This window comes from Malurus melanocephalus, unplaced genomic scaffold, assembly GCF_030028575.1.
Source record: "Malurus melanocephalus ecotype Western Australia unplaced genomic scaffold, MMel_1.1 scaffold_333, whole genome shotgun sequence".
In the NCBI taxonomy this organism is placed as follows: domain Eukaryota; kingdom Metazoa; phylum Chordata; class Aves; order Passeriformes; family Maluridae; genus Malurus; species Malurus melanocephalus.
Window position 1 is genome coordinate 477563 of NW_026623565.1, and position 21567 is coordinate 499129.

Below are 21567 nucleotides of genomic sequence, written 5' to 3' on the forward strand. Positions count from 1 at the left end.
TTTTCTGTCGGCTTAGTAGTCATTTACACCTTTCCCCCAGGATGGGGGGAGYATAGTGGAACTAGAAATAGGATGCTGTACTGTCTGGTGTAAACCAGAGAAATCTTATATGGGTCAAGGGTCTATGGCAAGGTTTTTATTGGGTTACCCTACTAACTATTTTATAAAGTCAAAGAAATTGCAAAATAAAGAGCAATTACCACTACTGAGCGATTCATAAAATGATACTTCGTGAATTAATTCCAGTATGTTATTTTAAATGTCTCTACAAGTTTACTCAGATTTAAAACAGGATTACTAAATCCAAAGGAAGTCTTTAAACTGTCTTCACAACCTTTTATTCAAAATCTTCTTAAAGATAAGCTACCTTTCAGCGGCTCACAAAACTTAAATCATGGAGTTTTCCCTAATRTTTTATCGCTGTAAACTACTTAGTGTCTGAAACATCTTAAGGCCTATCTACACATTAGAGAGCTGCCACATATGAACAGTGCAAGCTGTAAAATTCTTTGTCATTAAAAAAACAGAGTAATAATTAAATGGATACATTCCATGGGAAGCTTCCAACACTGTGCACCTTATACACACTTAGAGGTACTCAAAGAATATACGAGGACTCTTCCTAATGACCAAATAGAAAACTTCATCCTACTCCTCAGCAGCAGCAGCASAGCTGCGTATTATAGAAGCCTCTTCCATTCAGAAACCCCTAAGTAGCCATGTGGTCCCTGTCACTGTGGAAGAAAATCAACATTCTATGTTGCACGGAGCCTAGAGAAAATCACAAGGTGAAGATATACAGAAATTGTAGTGCAAACTTGGTCTATGTTAATTTTGGACAGATGTAGTAATTGAACAGTTATACAAATTGAGGTCAGACAGGTTTTGCTATACCTTGGCTATTGTTTTTCCAAAAGCTTTATCTTCTTAATGTTTCTAAGAGGAAATAGTCACTTTAGCCTTGGAGTTGAATTCAATACTGTCAAACTGTTCATCTCCTCTTTCCCTCCCCACATCCTCTAGGTGAACAGAGACTCTCAGTAGGTTTTCAAAAACTCTGAATGACTCTGACTATACGTTAGAACAGCCAAAAAAAGAATAAATATCTAATAAATGGAAGCTGACATTTGACTACTGCCTTCAAATGCACCACTTGGTGGGTCTGAAGATAGAAGAAGTACTTACTCTACAGGTGGGAAAGGGAACAGCAGTATATGCACAGGTTGTATTAAAAGGCTTTTGATAGGTTTGGTATACTCTACATCATACTCATTTCTTGACTATGTGGTCATATTAACTCCTGTATTTGTATGTCCTTTTCAGGTCAAAGCCTGTTTCGTAAAAGTAGATATATTTTCTTTACCTTTTGACTCTTTGTTCCTTCAGTAGTCTTTTTCCTCTTCCCCTTTCCACCTTGCTGTTTAAGCAGTAATCCAATTCTAGGGCTTTAGCTACAGGGCTTTTTTTTTTTTTTTTTTTTTTTTTTTTTTTTTTTTTTTTTTTTTTTTTTTTTTTTTTTTTAAGCCTACTGCATTTGGGATATTTTACTAAAATTTAATCATTTTTAGTAAAAAAAAATTAACAAAGCACTTTTGATCTTTCTTTTACTTGTGTTTTACTAGAACACAACAACACTAAATCTCAAGAGGGGCCTCACAAGACTTTTACAAACTACAATAATTACAATTGATGCAAGGGGCATATGTAGGCACTTGTAACAGGATAACTAAGAATCCATGTAACTAGCTGCCATGCTGTTAGACACTGAGTTTAAAGTAAGGAAAAAACCTCAAACAACATTGAAGGAAAATCCTATTAAAAACACTGTAATGCAKACTGTCATCACACCAATCACCTCACAAGCCACCTAAAAAAGTCTTTTGCTTATACTTGCTCTCCCCTCCTCTGATCTGCTGCAGCTTTTTCCAGTTTAGGAAAGTAAAAGCTTTTTATAAGTTCATCTGCTCAAAGATAAAACTAGTTCTAAATAACTTTTGGTTTGGTATTTTTCTAAGCCATAAAGACTCTTATTTCTACCTCTGGATGCATACCAGAAACAGTAGATGAATGCTCCTTACAGGAATAGAAAAAATTTAAATGAAAGAGGGAGATGCTTATGAAGATTGCTCATCTGATTCACAGTTACTGCTCTACTTTTCATCTTAAAAGTTACCCTCTAGATGAGATCCTRTTGTCCTCTCTTACTATGTATTAAGGAATTTGGAAGGTTCTGGGTGCATGCAAATTAAGTTTTGCTTCTTTTCTTCTTTTCCAGGATATCCCTAGGCACAGGGTAAGACTGCTGCACACTGCTTTGAAGGACAGGGCATGCATGTATATTTTTACTACAATGAAATGAGACTTTTAGCTTTAACCAGCTAACTTTTAGCTACAGCTTCTGGAGGCATTGCAGGAAAAAAAGAACCTTGAGGCTCTGTAAAACATGTTTTTGTTAACCCACCTAAGAAAGTTAGCAGAAGTGTATGTTGAAATCTTCAAAATTTCTATCTGCCCAAAAGTTAACTTCCAGCACCCTTCACTTTGTGGYTTATTTTAACAAGGACCACATCTGAACTATGGTAGTTCAAGTTTTTTTACTGAAGTCCAGAACACTTGTTATTTAGCCTCTTACATGAGATCAGGCCTCACTCCTACTCCTATTTAAGATCCTGTTAAGTAACAAGCATCAGCAAGGAAGATTCATGTATCCTCCTAGTTTTTTGAAATAAATATTCTTAGCAGAGAATACAATTGAAAGTTGAAGTAGAAAAAAAATTGCACATTCTAAGCAGTGTGGAATTTAGTCCATTAATGCTGCTTTTAAAATCAAAACTAATGTGGAAGTAAGTTCAGAATGACTGATTTCAATTCTTAAAAGATTGCAAAATTTAATAAATGATCTTTAAAATCTAATTAGGAAAATCCAAAGAATAAGATTACATTTAATGAGCTTGAGCACTGTAGTGCCAGACACAGCATTAAAATGAAATTACCTTTTTATTTTTTGGTGTGGTAGCAGCTACTAGCTAACTAGTTAGCTAACTAGCCAACTAGCTGTTGCTTTACCCAGTTGTTAAACAGACTTGACAAAAACTCAAGAGTTCAATTCCTGTTTCGGCATTTGCCTCTGAACACTTATTTAGTTGTCATATAAATTCTATTCTGATTCTGAAGTTACACAACTTTTATTTTGAGTCGTATTTCTTGATCAATGAGGACTATTAACTTGTATGAGGGGTCTCAGAAACTAAAATSACATTGAAAAGAAATTATGGATGAGTAAGGATTGAAAGACAGATCTTGCACACTGGTTTATGATCCAACCAACAGGCCAATCTTCTCCATTACCTGCCCCCTTCACCCCACACTTTTAAGCAGCATTAGCTTCATGCCACACAAACAAGCAGTTCTAAGCTAAAACTCACTGACATAACCACAAGAACAATGGCTTAAGATTTCCCCTCACTCCCTTTGTAACTTTGCCCTCTTTCACTCACCTGAAAAGTGATTGCTTTTGAAAACAGCATGTATTCAAAAAAGTACTGTATCTAAATAAAATAACTCCACTTCTCCTTCTCCCCATTCTGTACGTTTTCATGACTGCCTTATTTAGCTTGGCCCAATACAGGAGTATAYAGGGAGGAAGTTTTGTGGTTTGCATTACTAAGACAGCTACCTTGGATTAAAASAATCATACCACAGACAGAATTCAGCTTTATTAGTTTTCGTAAAAAACTGCCTTATTTTTTTTAAAGTACCCCAGGAAGACAAAGCACCAGTTACAGTTTCCCTGAAAGAAAAACTTTTGTTTTTCTTCAAATTCTCTCTCAATAGTGCCTCAATATTTATTGATAAGTTATGATTATATTATTTATCATTAATACATGTGCAAAAGTAGGAAGTGTTATTTTGGTTTGGTTTACTTAAAAATGAAAAAGTCATCTGCCTTTCCTACAAGTTATATCTTTCACAGGAAAGGGACCTGGAGCTCATGTTCAGTCATCTTTTAGTTTCAAATCATATTAARTTACAGCCTTCTGAAGTATCACTTATATCTTCCAGGTACTGCTTGCATTCTGTTGTCCACCATTATTTGGCACTACAGAAGGGAACAGGTTTACCTGAAAAATGGTTATCTACTCCAAACACGTGCATTGTTTCTTTTGTCTCCAACTGACARGAGAATAAAATTAATTACATCAGAAACTCAGAAACTCAACCCCCTTAAGAATATGTGTTTAATACTCAGCCATCACCAAGTTCCTTTGATATATCAGGCCACTCTCAATTATTTAAAAACATTTTATGAGCTTTGTGTAGCACTAATTAAAAATYTGGAAAAAACATAAAAGAATTACATCTATTTTTTTAATTATACCTATTTACCTTTATCCCACCATTAGGATTATGCAGCAGCTCCCTYATAATTTGTTAAAGGAGAATACTTCTCTGTAGAGAAGACAGTTATTTTAATATTTATAAGAGTGGARCACTGGGTTTAGCAGAGAAATTTAAATTAAGCATTAACATCTGTGGCTGTTTCTTTTGCCTTTCCCTTCCTTCCACAGGTCAGCAGCTGTCCTCTTTGCCCACTGCCCCCCCCCCAGCCACAGACGGATTAATAATTTTAGTCTTGCTTATATATTGACATAAATCTCAAAGTCACAGGGTTTTTGTTGTTGATGGTGGCTTGTTTTGGTTTCTTTTTAAATCTACTACTACAACAATCTGGAAAGGATTGACTATGGTATGAAACAACTGAAACACTGAGTCAAAAAAAAACCAACCTGAAAAAAACCCCAAAAATATAAACACACAACCAATAATCAAACACGAAAACATTTTTTGCCATTTATACAAATGTCAAGAGAAAAACAATAAAGTAACTTGTTAGAATATTCAAGACATGGCATGAMAGAAAAAGCAAAAAATTAATTGATCTTCATTCAAATATTTTTCCTGTTTGTAAGGTTACTACAGAATATCTATTCTTAAAAGCCATTATTTGGTAAAGTGTTGGCCAGATTACCAGGTAAAATGCAGGCTATTTTTCTTGCAGAAAAATTCTTGAGACTTAATTTAGGACAGATTTTGCATAGGAATAGAACAAGAAGGGGGCTTCTGTTGAATACATTGYCTAGCTTGAATCCATTTCTTGTTTACAACACTAGAAGTTTTCTTCTAATAGAAAGTTCTAAACATTTAACTTAAAACACTCATTTTCTTTACCATATTGATTCAGTTCCCTGAGCAAACAGGAACCAACATACCAGAGATTCCAAAATGAAAGGGAGGAAATCCTCTATTTAGACTCCAATACAAATTCCAAACCATAGCTAAAATKATGCTTTTCCTTCTCTGCAAATCCTGACTCCAAGAACTAATGCAGCTGAGGACACTGCTGCTGCCAACAAGACAGGGTGACCAAAACTTGAAATCAGACTACGGACCACTTTCAGCTCTAACTGCTTACTTTTCACATAGGACAAAAATCCTTGGTTTCAACCCTCTGAGCAGTGTTTCATTGTGAGGATAAAGACAGTGATGAAATATMGTTTCAGAAAAATATTATGTACATCAAAAGAACTAGCTATAACATGAAGCAGTTACAAGCATTAAGTGGACTACAAAGAGGGAGACTTACATTGGCCATACCTCAGAGGCAGAACAAAAAGAGGAAATGTYGTGCCTGCCCCCCAATTGTTCACAATTTTAGAGAAAAGGGCAGCAGCAAATGGGGGTGGGAGGGAGAAGTTTTTGTAGATTAAATAAAGACTACAATTAGCATCAAATCTGAGCTCGGGTATTTATAAATCTCAGCAAGAAAAATAAGGTTCAGTAAAAAGGAAGCATCTCCATTCTCCAAAGTAATCTATGCCAATGTATCCTTGCAGACTTGTAAACAGGACATGACACCTTTTACTGTACCTCCCAGACACTGCCAAAATTCAAAGTACATTTAATTTCTAATTTAGTAGCCAGAGACTACTAAAGAGGGAGACTTGCATTATTTATCATTTAAAAGGAGTAAGGAAGACACTTCAGAAGTGACTATGCTGCTCTGTGGATAGGGAGAGAAGAAAAGGCTTCCAAGTGACAGTTAYTAAAACTTCATTTCTTTTCTCACTAAAAACTCTTTTTGAACAGTGATCTAATCCCAGCTGCTGCACTGGGACATTTGAATATGGAATTGATTTGAATGCTGGTGTTCTTCAGACTCTGAAGCTTATCCTACTACCTATCTTTTTCCAAGACTCTACATCAGAGCTAGATAGATACCAACTGTTATAGTGAACAGACCTTGCAATAATTTGACCAGYTTTTAGCTTGTATTCTTAGAGAAGGAAATTCAGAGGGAGGAAGTCACTGTAAAATACAATAACATCAAGCTTGGAAAAATRCTCACGACTTTCTCATTAGATATCATTGTGTTTTACAACATGAGCAGAATAATGCCCAAGTGTAAAACACAGAAACAACTGTCACTTTCAGAAAACCATGTGCCTAAAGCATATGATTGTTTCTTTATCATCATTTTAAGACTTACAAGAGGAATAAAAAGTGTGGCTRTTTTACCTAACAAGTTTAGAACTGTTAGACAAATTCTTCTTTCCTCCATGAAGGTCTAGTCAGATGTTCACTCACTAAACCACAGAAAAGTCAAGTCCACAATGAGTCTGTAACAATAAATAGGTCCCATTGTTTCAGTACTGTGCGGTACCACACATCTAACCAGCATCTGGGAGAAAGTCTAGGAGGCAAGTAACAAATAAACAGATCTCGCTCACTTTCTGAACTATCAGTATCAAAAGCTAAGAAAAAAAATACTCATCAGAAAACACCAGTTCACTAAACAAAAATCAAAACATTACTAGCCTGACGGGCTTTTGAGAAACTGAGCCTTAGGATTCTATACTACACTATCTGTTTACTGCAARTTAATGAAGTTACAAGCCTTCAGAGCATTCCATGAAACTGATTCCTGACACTAAGTCTTACAAGRAAGAGGAATTTCAGAAGAGAATCAGTTTCAAGGGAATTTTCAGGTTTCTTTTCAATTATAATTTCTGTGTCATTTAAACAACCTGTCTATTCCCCACAAACAGTTTTGAAATTATGAACCGGAGAAGTCATTCTTATCTCCCAGCAGATCCATTTTCCTCCTATTCAGAAACTATTTGTTATTCAGAAACTATTTATTGGTTTCTATTATTTAAAGTAAAAAGTTTGAAATTGACTGAAATCCTACAACTAGACTGCAGTGAATTCTACACTTCTCTTACCTGCTGAAGCTCCAGAAGAAAAGGCATCTTGTATCAAGATATCAAATTATAACACAGTAAGTGAACTATCAACTCTATAAATCTTASTGTTGCATTCTTAAAAATATTTATTTTCAAACGTATCCTTAACACAACTGCTGAAAACAAGTTATTAAAAAAATTTAATAATCCTAGAAATACCAAAATGTTAGCATAAAATGAGTGGAACATACCTTTTTAATAGTAGTTAATTTCTTTAATTTGTCTTAAGTTCACTTTTCTGCATTGTATAATACCTATGCCATATATTTTCACCTTTAATTTACAGCTGATTTTTATGAATACCTAGTTTTAAAAAACTAATCCAAAAAAACCCCTTCCCCTAAGCCCCTCTCAAAGCCATCATTTTTGAATCAAGCCAAAATTTGTCTTGTCAAATTAGAYAAAATTTAGAGCTAGCAACATGTTAACAAGAAACACACTTRYATCTAATKAAAACCTTCACTTTAAATGAAACTTTTAAACTATGCCTACTTCTCTAAAAAAAATTTTTTGGTGCTCCATTTTAAAATCACAAGTGCCTCAGATGCTCCAGTTAGATTGAAAGAACTCAGGTAAACCGTKATTTCAAACCAGTTCTTAAACATCCTCAGTGCATAAAAGGAAAGATGACATTGCTCAAGGCAGGTAGGCAGTGTATCCCAGCTTACAGGTCATGGACAACCAGCCTGGAATCTGCATTGTTTAAGTCAACATCTGTTGAACTTGCAGAATATACTGAAATGAATAGACACAGGTTTCCAATTGTTTTACTTCTGATTAAGAAGGCTGAATCCTTTCATTTCCCCCTGGATATTAGAAAAGCAGAAATACAGAAACAAAGACTTTAAACACAAATTTTAGCTTCACATTAGGTATTTTCATCAGATAAAAGGTGCCACATATAAGAGAACAGAAAAAATGTCTCTGGGATTTGCTTTGAGTATTTAACACAATTCAAAGATTAAGCGGGTGTGTTTGGGTGGTGTTTTTTTTTTTTGCTCTGGCATTTTAAAAACAATTAGCATGAATCTGCAAAAACTTTTGGTAAGCTTCCTCCCAATCATTAAATGGCAAAAGATAAATGACAAAATGGTAATCTTCAAAGTGTGGGACTTGAATTCATCTGCAATGGAACACAATTCATATAGCACTCAAATCCAACTACACACTAGATCTGAGAATTTATTCAGAGATTTTTGAAACAGTTATGTATTGAATTGCTGATTAGACTCTATAAAACTCACATTACTAACAACTGTCCAAACTAAGTTGGGGAGCAGGGAGTAGAACACCACAAAGGGAAACCAGATACATTTTTAAAGTACCCACTGGCAAAATTCTGAATACTTGAATCATGTGGGGAACAGACAAGAGCTCTTACACAATGCAGATGGGTTTAAACAGTAGCTATCCTGTCTTAGAAACACTCTGTTCCTTCTCTATTCCAGCACTGTCTCTTCCTCAGCAAAGCAAACATTCATTATTTCCATAGACAGTGATCTTCACTTCTAAATTTGTTAGTCTGCTTTAAGAAMAAAGAGATACCTTTTCACTTTATACTGTGCAAAAAAGGAAAAAAGTTAATGTCCCTGGTTTACGCCTTAAAAACAACCCATCACAAATTCTGCACTAAGAGCAAGCTGCTAAAAAAAATTAAAAAAGAAGTATTTGAATCAGTTGTTTTGGGGTTCTTTTTTTCCCTTGATAAGAACTGTAAATTATAAAATAAACACAAGAGGTACAATCTTTACCAGAGTTCATTAGTTCATTCWCAGTTTAGTGAGTTTCTTTGATCCAAGACAGCAATACCCCACTGTTTCTCACAAGTTTCAAGCAAGACAAAACAGGAAACTTCAGTGCTTTGAGCTGATCTWTGAGTAGGATACTCTTCCCTCTTGAAGAAACAACTTGGAAAGACAACTGCAACCACACAGGGAAGCCAAGTGAACTGCAAAGTCAAGAATACATGAATAGGATTTCTCAAAAGAAAGGTGTGATTACAGTCCGCATTTCCAGCAAGAGGGAAACTTCTGCAGGAACCAGATAAATCTCAAGTTCCAGCATTCTGGAAAACTTCYTATAAAGTCAGTTATCTGATACTAAATTTCTTAGTCTCATAGGTCAAGAACACTCACATCTCTCACACAAAGAGCAAAACAACATTAATTACCTATCAGAAAGATTGAGAATGAAAGAGGAGAAAATGCCTGATTGCCACTTAGATGTTGAACTGACGAAGCTGTTGGGTACACAGTTTGCAACTACCCTTAATGCCACTTAATCGGGTCAGTTAAGGGCAGGTGGAGAAGAGCAGCACTGCACAGAGCAAAGGAGCATTAACGGCTTTTCGAATATACCTCCGAACCACTATCAAGTGACTACTCTCACAAACAACACTAGAAGAGGCTGTTTTGGCTCTTCTTATTTTATGATGCTGGTGGCTAAAAGGGGCAGACAAAGCAAGCGATTCAATTCCTCAGTACAAGAAGATGTCAGGATCTCCTCAAAAAATATGAAAGAGCCAGAAATTACTTCAAGTTATAACAAGTAGCAGCCGTCAAACTACTACCATATGTGACAACCTGGAGTAAAGGCCTTATAAAGGCCAGCAAAACCCCTTCCTGAAGCACTGGAAAAGTACTCTTAAAGTYACTAATTAACAGACATGCAGCAAGTAATGTCACAGACTTCAATWACCTAAATTTATCATGTAAGTTTCCTCAGGCCACATTACAGTGTGTTTATCTCACAGCTTTTTCTCCTGCAGTGTAACTGCAAAAAGCATTGACTACCTAAATAAGAAATCCATGATATATTATATTTTCAATTCACTCTTTGAAGRTTTGTGGGACAAAGAATGCTTGCCAGAGAAGGCAACAGTAATTTAGACACTACTGATTTACAGACAAATGCTTCCTCAAAAACTCTGGTATTTTAGGATTTACTAAGCAGTTTATCTCTAATGTCAATTCTCCAGTGAAACGCTGATGCTTGGCTGAGAAACWCTAGCTTTAAGACAACACTCTGCTCTGTGCAAGTGACATAGYGAGGTACTAAGTATCCAGGACTTGAGTAATCTACCATTGCTTCTGAGGGCTGTGTACAAAAGTTGATCTTGATGTGAAATGTAGTTTRTCACATCAGCACTAAGCTCAAAGCTCTCTGGAAAGTTCCAGCATTTCAAGATAAGAATGAACACCACAAGCTCCCAATGGACCATTTTTTGTTAAATCCTATTTCACTGGGTAGAAACCATTTGCTCAAGAGTCAGTAGACTTTGATGTGGATGCAGATGGGAAAYAAAAGTACTTTCCAATATATCCTAACCAGTCTGATGGCCTTGTTGAAGAAATTCTTTTTGAGAAGGTAAAACATCTGGCATTTTGAAACGAAGGCCAGTATCAGTTTGAGGGAGAGTTTGCTGTTGCCATTTAAAAAGTAGTAAGGGATTAAAACTAACTATAGTAAGACACCTAAGAAAAAAGAGGAAGGCCAAAAATCAAGAACCACCTCACRTTTCTGATGTCCTTAGATAGCTGTGAGGGCCTGGTGACATGGATTTTGGACATCACTACATCAGACTGGTTTTAAGTGCTTATGGCATACACATCAGTCAGAGTCATGACAGATATATTGTCATGGTTTAAGCAATTTAAACACTAATTTGCATCTCAAGACAAAACTTCGTCAAGCTTGAGGGGAATTGTGCATGTAAAATAGGCACAGAACTGGCAAAAAAAGAGGAAGACAAGAACAAGTATTTCTTAAGGAGATGGTTCAGCTTAGAGAAGACAAATTCCTTAAGAGTAAGTTTTACCTTGCTAAATACATTTAACTAACAATTAAAAGAAGCATCCAAGTACACCTGAAGATCTGACTCATTGAATCAAGAGAGGGTATGACGTAGGCTTCAAAGATAAACAAATACATTACAATTTCATTTCACATCTAATTAAATGATGTGCAGGAACACACCTGTAAACAAGTAAAGAATCCAGTAAGAGCTACACAGTTGAAATTACTTTGACCAAAGGATCTAATTTCCTGGTAGATAACAGGACAACTATAACTGAACAATTCCTCAGGTATAGGCATCAAGAGAAAGAGGTGTGGCAAGACTTCAGTCAGGAGAGCTTTGAAACTCTAAATATTACAGGAAGATCTCTGATCTCAGAAGTCATCACAGAATAGAACACACAACAGGTGGCAAAAATTCCCAAGCAAATAGGGATCATAGAATTGCTTGGTTTGGAAGGGACCATAAAGTCCTCTAGTTCTAGCCCCTTGCTGTGGGTAGGGACACCTTTCAAAATGGCAGAAGTGAGTTTATACACCATATTTCCCCAACAGGCATTGTACTGTACCACTTTCAAGATCTAGTCACTTAAAAACTGCTCATGAACGTTGACAGATGGAGAGAAGAACAGAGACAGGAGGAATAAGAAAATTGAAAGAGTATGTACCAGAATCACAGGTAACTCCACAATCMCTGCATTATTTAGCTGATAGCACAGCAAACTTTTGAAAGAGTTTGTCACAGCTAGCACTGAAGCCCATACASAGAACAGTTTAAGGCAGCAATAAAACTCAAGCAGATTCTATTTTTCTTCCCCCTCATCAGTAGCTAACACCAGAATGACCTACATCTGAACTAAGGTCACAAAACAGTAGCCATTTGATAATCCTCCCCCATTTTCAGATTAGGGGGCTTAATAGCTACACTTAGGTAAAGTCAGATCTTCGTATTTAGCTGGGCCTTGCTGTGGCACACTCTGTGTTCTGAGAGCCRAACTGCCAGCTGCAATCACAAGCAGGGCTCCTTTAAAGCAGTCTTCTGTAATCTACATTATATATGGCAGCAATACCAATTCACTGTTAATCAAAAGATGTCCGGCAGTTTTACACCAGTAGTATTTTAATCTGGCATTACTAAATGGTGCTGTGCTTTTAGAATGGAAAATAAAACTTCTTATTSGTGGACCAGGAGGCTAGAAATGCACTAAAGCTGGTTTATAAAGCAGTGGAATTGTAACAGTGAGAACWATTATTCACATGTAACACTAACTAGCCTTTAATTAAGATAATTTGAAGAAGCTGGGAACTGTGAAAGGAGGAAGATAAATACTTATGGCTTGAAAATTAAGCATTTTTAAAAKAAATTAGCAACATTTTACAATAAAACACACTGAAAACCAGTAATTTTTTCCACTGAACAGCACTTTGAACATGAGTAATCAATCCCCAGGTGCCACCAAAGCTARGATGTCTCATAATTGGATATCAGGACTCTACAAAGTTATACAAAAACTGAAAGCGAGGAACATAGTTAAAGAGGTCACAAATTCAGTGAGCTTTCATTTACCAACAAACTTAAAAAAATATTAAAAAAAAAAATCACATTAAGTGACATTTACCYAACTCTCACTTCTGCAATACAGTACATGCTGCTGTGGAGATACAAACCTGGATGGTTGAGAATCAAACACAAAAGCAGTAGCCAAGACACTAAAATAATTTTGCCAAGAATAGGAAGTTTATCTAAGAAGGGGTTAATCCAGCTTCTCAAGGTACTACACAAGAACCTGGACCGTGCCAGAAGTGGAAACAAAAAAAAAAACCCTGACACGTGGCTCTTTGATCTGCAAAGTGACATGCTGCTGACCACACCCCATAAAAAGGAATTCAGCCTCCACAGCTCAATGCATTTCTGCAGATTCTGTGTCCTCTCCTCTTTGCAATACATCTTTCGTGCCTTTACACATTCAAACAGATGAGCCACTACCATCCATCTTCCCTACTCTTCCTTTCCTTCTCCCTGACTTCTTAGTATCCTTAGTGAAASGAAGGATGAAGTGGTAGATTAGTAGTGAAAAAAGAAGAGTTGTATCACATAACAACTTTAAACCCCCCAAAGAGTTTGTATTTGCTTTCTAGTTCTGTGGGTTTTTTCCTAATGTAGGGTACTTAAATTTATAATGTTCATCTCACTTTTCAGGAGTTTGATACTAGACATATGAATCACACCAATTCAGTGCTGTTCCAASCTCTATTAATGTTTCAACCTATCTTATCAAAGTTCCCACCAAGCACATCGAAGAGAGCAAGGTTCAAGAATAACATGAAAGACAGTGGTTCTACCTGGACAAAGAATTTTAAGTTAGTGAAGTCTATAAAGCTCTGCCTGACTTCTACACTTTGCATAAACRCACTGAACTCTAAAGGTTAGAATAACAACTTTGTTTGAAGCCCTGATACTTGAGTCATATTTAAGAAGAAGGGATCCATTGTAACTATCTACTCAAAACACCCATATAATRCAGCTGAAAAATAAAAAAGGCAAGGGTGGAAAAGGGAAAGAGATACTTATTTTTCCCATTTTAGCTGTAGGCASTACAAGCCCTGGCTATTWGCCAGTAGCTGGAATACAGCTCCTCAAAAATATAGACTGATCTGATAAAYTGATCAGCATAACACATTCCTATTRTTATTTCCCTTATATAGCAAGACAGTTCAGGAGAGTCAATTGACAAAGCACCAACCCAGACCAACGACAAAAAAACTAACAGTAGGCATCCTAGACCAAACAGAAGGGCAGCTCACTGTTACACCAGACAAGTTACACTACAAAAGGAGAAAAAGTGGAAAGACCTTATTGTTACTGGTACTGTATTCTCTCTCATCAATGGTTTTGTTGGTTAGGACACTCTACAGCCAACTTMGTTTCCAGCTCACTTCAAACCCACAAAAAACTGTTGCTAAAATAAGCAGTTGCTAAAAATCAGAAGCCTTGCTCTCCTCAGTAAAGCTACTTACTCTTGCCTCAGGGGGAAGAACAGGTACGTAGTAAACCTGATTAGAAAATAGATCCAAGTTAAACTAGACCTGACCTTTTCTTTCCACTTCTTCCTCTTGCCACGTTTCCTCTCCTGTTTTCTAGGTTAGTTAAGCTAGATTAGTTTTATAGTCTAGTTTGTTGAACTGTTTAACAAATGAATGCTCATACCAKGCAACAATAAATCATGATGGTAGGTACAGTGAGTTCAGAAAGAAAAACAATAAAATTGTGTTATGCATGAACAAAAAACTAAATCCCCTGAAAGCTACCAACCTCAAGCATTAAAGTACACAGTTACTGAATGCAAAATCAAGAGAAGAACTGAGAGGGAGTTGCAGTGATTTTATTTGCACTTCATGGTAATTGGCTTACACAAGTTCCAGCTTAGGAAATTCTCAGTGCCTACAATGTAGAAAGACTATCAGAGTTTAAATTTTCCAGCTTTCCATCAGCCAYATAAAAAGTAAACAGCTACCATATAAGAACATACAGTAAGAAAGTTCAAGCTATGCCTAGAAACACTGACAAAGATTACAGTAGTTCCTAGAACACTTAAAAATTGAACTGTACCAGTACGCACATATAGGAGCACCAAAAACAATCACAGGTTTTATCAACACTACTGATGATATGTGTATCTACTTGCATGCCCAGCAACACATTTCTGTTCCAAGTGCAAAGAATTCAAACAAAGCGCTGCTTCTATCCCACACAATCCATGGATCAGTCTGTGTAGCAGGTGTAGTTTCGTCTTTCACAAAAATTATGCTGCATAGATCCTTACAAGCCCTACAGGAGGTTCATAAGGGATCAGTGAACTAGTACTGCATCTACTGCTAAACACACAGAACTTCCTCCCTCTGCCTTTTCAACTGAGTCTCTGGGTGTCATTAATGTAACTTTTCTTGTGCTGTTTTCACCACATAGAAATTTCYCTCAATCATAAGATAGCCCTTCAAAAACACATAATGACAGCAGTGGGCAATTGTTTCTTTCTGAGAGAAAAGCTGATGAGTTGATTGTGAGAGGATATGGAAAAGAAGCTGATTTAACACTACATAGTTGAAACAAAGACTACATATTTGAAACAAAGATACTCCAACACAAGCAAAACAAACCCCATGTGTTTTCTCTTACTTCAATCTAAAGACAACTAATGCAATATATACATCGCAGCAATTTCCAGTGGCATATCTATATATACACACACTGACCATTTTTTCCTCTTTTGTTAACCTGTTTTGTTCAGGGGAAATTGCGATGGTACATTTAAGACTGTGCTCCATTCCTGTCAGCTAAACCAATTGAGGGATTCCTTTCTGTTATTACCCATGCTGCTTCTGTTACAAAGGCTCATCCCTATCCTTGTGCTAGCAGCAGCATCCACCAGATTTTTATTTATTTTTGCAAACCCCCAACTCCTCAACAGCCAGTTGACCAGCTACTAAGTTAAAGCAGACCAGACAATGACCCTGTGAGTGTTTATGCAAGCATCCAAGAGGTATAAACATGCAGTCAGAATTGCAATTTCTCCATTCTGGTAACAGTTCCAGGGGACTTGACAATGCAAAATGGCACTCTATTGCATTCTTAAACTGTGGTTCACAGTTAGTGTTCAATGCTAATGCCAACTTGCACACTTGACTCTGTAATATTAGTTTGAGCTATTCCCTTACATGAGATCATCTTCCCTCATTACATCAAAAACTGCCCGTGAACTTGTGCTGTGATTCTGATCGAGATTTAAGTCCTGTTCTTCCCACATTCGCAGCAACTCTGAGATTACTTCCTTGAATTGCTTCACACTGGAATCACTCCAAGGGTTTCACATCACACCTCAAAGCACAACAGATCCACAGGAACACTTAACGCAAGTATTACTGCCCATCATATTGGGATGATGGCACTATGGCCATAGCAGGCTTGTTGGCTGCTAAAAGATGTTGGAGTGCCAAGGAAGCAAGCATTCAAAGCAGGTATCATACTGAAGTCATTATTGCATGCAGTCTGTTAGCGACCTAACACATAACAGAATACTGAGCCGCCATAAGAATCATTAGTAGATACACAAGTACCTTACACACATGTAGTAAAATAACTGGTTCTCCCACTACTACTATRGCAACTATAGAAAATCACCTGCAACTGTTGGCAGAATTACAAAAAAAAAAAGTGACACTAGGCTGCTGCAAAGTACTTACTGCATATGGAAAGTAAGAACACTGCTGCATATTGTGGGAATAAGGATAGGAGGATTTAATGCAGGAGTGTTGTAAGTGTGGGGATACCACCAAAGGAAGCTGCTGTAAGTCTTTCATTTTGGAGTAAATTCCTTTTCTTGCAAAGTGCACTTTTGAGACAGCTTGTTCAAAAATAGTACGCTGGAGCAGAAGTTCAAATACTGAAACAAAAATTGAAAGTCTTGACGTATCAAAACAGAGTTAGAAGCACTAATGGATCCTAGTTTTGAAGAAAAGAAGTCTGAAAGAATGTTAGAAGAGTAAAGGAGTATTTGTATGCTAGATTTCACAAGCATAAAAAAAAAAGAATTTTCACTTTGATCAAATGTCGGCTTTCATAAGAAAGCAATACCAAGGCTATTTCCTGTTAAAAGTGTGCCCTTGAGCTGCAGCAGAGGAACAGTAAAACTTCTGCCCTTCCTAAAGTAGCAATATATTTTTTTTTAGAAAAAGTGGCAATAATATTTTAATCTTTCACTGAAAATAGAAGTTTTACTCAGACACTCTTATATTTTCACAACACACTACAGGGTCCTAGCAAGATTCCAACATCCATGATTGGAATTACCTGGCACTTTCCATTAAAAAGCCTCATGTTACTGYTCCAAACCTCATCCACGGGCTATTGTGATAAAATAGCAAAAAGCCCAACCTGGTGCCTGAAGCTTTCTTGTATCCCCGCAATTCCTCTGTCTCCCCTCTGTGCCTATTTATGAAAAGTAATGGGAACTGAAAGTATTTGCCAACACTCTACCTATGAAGTTCAAATGAAATTGGGGAGTAGGATCAATTACTGCATGAAAAAAACAGCAAAGTCCTGTTTCTTAAAGCTGATCACAAAGCTAGACTTACAGCTCCATATTGCCAAAGCCTCTTAATCCAATGGAATAGAATTAATCAAGTCACATCACAAAGTTTTAATCAAAGAGCAACAGAGAACAATTTTTAACTCTTCTAATACTCACCTCTATAAAATACCTTGCAATTTAAACCACCAAGGAACTCAATTACTGGCTAAGTTAGGTACTTCAACTCTAAGTTTTCTGAATTTAGAATTAGAGTATTTTGTGTTAGTTATGCCACAAAGATTGCACTTAAGACAATACATATTAGTGAGCACTGCTGTGCACAGTACTTGTTAGCACATACTATGCAGCTGTAAGGACACCAACAGAACTGAGATTACCAGGTGCCTTTGAAGAGCATCTAATTTTGAACTCTGATCAAGTCATGCAAGAGTTTGGAACATCCAATAAGAACAAGTCTAAGCATCTTAGGAGTGTTAGTGCTCAACATAACACACACAAAGATTTCCAGTTGAACAGACATTTTGTACTGAACACATATTTCATATTTTTGTTAATGTATTCCATTCATTTACCACATGGAGTCTTTTGTACCTACAAGCATGTTTAGATACCAAACAAACAAATTTYCAGTAATGTCTGTGAAATTTTATCACTGTTTTTCTTTTCAAATTCTTTAGGTGTCTGAACATTTTGACATGACTAGATCATATTCTGCAGGTCACAAATTAACATATTAGGCTGATGAAATTCAAGCTTTTATATATATGGGCTTTAGACTCAAGTCTGCAACAAGGTTTTGACAGACAAACCATTCAGCAACTGAGCCCTTCWAGTTGAGGTCCCTAACCATCATTAGCCCTCCACTGAATACTATTTCAGCCTCACTGCTGTAAATATGAACAATGCCCACTGGGAGCCTCAAGAATTTTCACTTGCAGGTATTCCTGCAAATCCTTCTCCATTTACCACTTCCATAAAGAAAGTAGATGCGGGATCCTTGTCAGATAAAGGATTTCAAAGTGCTCAATTGATTATACTACAGAAATGACAATATCAAATTTAGTATCAATACAGTAAATGACAMAAGACATAAAAATAAAATTGTTCATCTAAAAAGTTAAGCAGAAACATTATGACATTGTTATAGGAGTCTGTATTTTCTTACTCTGCTCTCTGAACATAATGCTTCACAAATGGTAGTCCACAGAACCATATCACCTTTAAATATTWGCTTTAAATTTTGAAGAATTTTAAGGGTAGAATAATCTGTTGGCAGTGGCGGGGGTTTTTTTATTAGGATTGACAGTAAGCTAGTTCAAGAATTGGGGGACTACTGCCTCATCACATTGTTTTTCTCACTTTACTACAAACATATGATTCTCAAGAAGAGTGGAAAAAGAAAAAGTAAGTTGTGCCAAATGAATCATACACACCACTCCTTTCTCCACCATGGTGCAATTTCAGCCACAATCAACCCAGCCACTGTTCAGACCTTCCAGTTATATTAATTTTGTTAGACTCTTCAAATCCTTAGGAATACTTGGGCAAGTGAGAACAATGAACCATTTTTACTTTAGAAGTTATTTTGAGCTATTGTACTATTGTAGGAGGTTATTTTACAGAACTTAATGCAATAGAATGTCAAAGGAGGGGAAAAAAAAACCCACAAAAAACCCAGCCCAAACCTGCTCAGCGTACTCTACCCCCATTATCCTGACTACTCACTTTCTTGCCACTTTGTTTACACTCTCTCTCTGATAAGGGCTGCTCAACAGCCATRCCAGGTAACAGTTCTTAACCGAGATAGCTCTTGACTAACTATTAAACCATAACCTTTCTCCTTAGAAGTTGCTGCTATTTTCAGGGCTCCTTTCTATTAACAGAATTTTACATTGCGAACATACAAAGAAATCATACCCTAAATAAATTTYCTTCCAAGTAAGAGAAAGCTGAATGCGAAGCACCATCATAGTGCAATCAGTGTAAAATGTAAGTAATTATGTGACACTTTTGCACTGTGCAATTCTCAGTGAAAGGGCAACCCAAAAGGCAACTCTGAAGAAGTTCCCTAAACCCAGCAGATTTGCCCATCAGAGGACTCAACCTATGGTATCTGTTTGAGCTCCTCCACAGTGTGGGTTGCAACCGTTTCCCAAACACATCTGGCAGTATACAATTACCACCCCAATGTCCCTTCAGTCATCCATTGTCAAGTAGACCTTTAGGATTTTAGTTTACATTAAGAGAAATACATTAAGTAACAGGCAACCACAGAATGTGCAATTTSTGAGAGATCCATCCTTAGATTTAATAGCCTATCACAGCACCTGTGCAATTGAACTGTCTCTCCTCTATATTGTAATTGAACTATGTTTTTAGTGATATATAGCATAGTAGTGTACAGAAATACATAAACACTGTTTTCTAAACAATACTATAACTTGGAAGACTAAAAAGCCAATGCAAGCATACGTAGRTATGTTTGCATATACACAGGTGTTATAACAGGTGTTTACAAGTCTTACTGGGGAAACWTAGCAAGATCAAGAGCTTGTGCCTATGAAATAGATAACGGGTTACTGAAAAATGTAAAAAAATCCACTCGGACAGTGCTAATTGCCTGCAAATACAGGCGTACCAGCTTGTCAGACATTCACTTCTTTCTTTGCTCTTGTCTCAAGCGCACGCAGAAACACTGAATGAAGTGCGGCTCACCCTGCCAGCCACACTAGATCTGTTTCCCTGCTCAGCCATCGGAGAGGATCGGCACTGACTGTTAACACGCTACTTGAAGATCAAGGATTCTATTTCCCCAAGAAGGGAAACGTCTGTTGAAACAATACAAATAAGCAGTTCCTGGCATCAGTGTTCACACCCCACCTCCCCCAAACAAATAAACAAACAAACAAAAAACGCAAGCGAGGCGCTCGCCGCCCCGAGGCGGCACACGTGCCGAATGCCAGCGCTTGCAGGGACAGGGCCCGGGGCTGCGAGGGGAGGAGAGGGGAGGGGAGGGGAGGCTGCATGGGCCCGGGCGGAGCGCGGTGAGAACAGCCCCGCTCCCGGGGCTCCTCCAGGCGGGAACGCCGCCGGTGCCCGCGCGCCCCCGCCAGCCGGACACGCGCGGGGSAGTCACGTGACCCGGGGAACCTCCCGGCACGAGAGCCACCGGGGCAGCCCCGGGGGCGGGGGGGGGAGAGCTGCCGTCGCCATGACAACTTCCAGGGGGAGGGAAAACTTCAAATCCCAACCGTCAGTGCAGGAGCGGCTCCCTCTTAAAGGCACACGCACACACAGACACACACACACAGAGGCGGACTCCCTTCCCCCCTCCGCCCCCCAGGCACTGGCGATGGAGGAGGAGAGGAGGGGGGCAGCCACCGGCGCTCTCCGCGCGAACGACGAGCAGCCGAGACAAAAGGACCCGAGCCGAGCAAGGGTCTTGGTCGGCAGCGACGGGAGGGACCCAGTGGCTCCAGCCTAAGCCTTAACACCCACCCTCTGTTGCCCGGAGGCGGCTTAGGACCTTCGGTCTCTCTTACAGACCCAGTCTCCGCTCCCGCCCTCCAAGAAAGCCACTGGAGCCGCTTCTCCATCCCCCCGTTTCCCCCCTCCGCCCACCAGACAGACCAGGGCTCGGAGAGCCTCGCCCACCCCGCTGCCCGTTCCCCCTCTCAGACCCCGCTCGSCGCCCTGTCCCCCGACCCTCGGTTCCCCCGCTGCAGCCGGGACACGCCGCTGCCGCCCCCTCTCTTACCCACACAGTGCATGAGCCGGTGCCGCCAGGAGTCGAGTTCTCGGCGGACTCCCCTGCGCTCCGCCGTGCAGCGGGGGCTCCGACACTGGGAGGCGGCGGCAGGAGGAGCGGGAGCCGCGGCGGCCATTCCTTCTGTTCCCTTTTCCATCTGCCTCTGACCTCACGCCCGCTCATTTACATACGAGCGCGCGCTCCCCCGGCTCCTCTCCCTCCCCCCCACCCCCCTTTGCCTCGCTGAGCGCGCGCCCGCGTCCCCCCTTCCCCCCTCAGCATCCGGCGCGGGGAGCGCGCGCGCCGCCTGGCGGGGTGACTGACGCGCGTCCCCGCTTCCCGCGGCGCCCCCGCCCCGCCGCTCGCCCTACCCAGGCCCCGGTTCTCCCCGACAGACCGCGGGTCGGGCCGAGAACCGGGCCGACAACCGACAACCTTTCTCCGCCCGCCACTGCCCCGCTGCCCATCGATGTCCCCCGGCCTACAGCTCCCGCAGGGCAGCGCGCCAYCTGCTCCGGCCCGGCCAGGGCAGGCGGCAGCAAGGCACGCCGGGAGCTGTAGTTCRTGAGGGAGGGGAGCGGCGCCGCCCCCGAGGTTTCTCCCCTGGTGGGCAGCACAGCCGGCCCTGTCA

General features: G+C 39.2%; 1 protein-coding gene across 8 annotated transcripts in view; it reads right to left on the reverse strand.

Annotated features, from left to right (window-relative positions):
• LCORL (ligand dependent nuclear receptor corepressor like) overlaps positions 1–21149 on the reverse strand; it is an 82767-nt gene extending 61618 nt beyond the window's left edge. For 7 of the 8 annotated variants that reach the window (XM_057377918.1, XM_057377913.1, XM_057377919.1 and 4 more), the window contains exon 1: positions 20946–21149. In XM_057377918.1, coding sequence (XP_057233901.1) covers positions 20946–21093 — 148 coding nt within the window. In that variant the 5' untranslated portion in view covers positions 21094–21149. The remainder of the gene's footprint in view (positions 1–20945) is intronic. The other variant, XM_057377915.1, reaches the window with a different exon arrangement.
• Between the last annotated feature and the right edge of the window lie 418 nt (positions 21150–21567).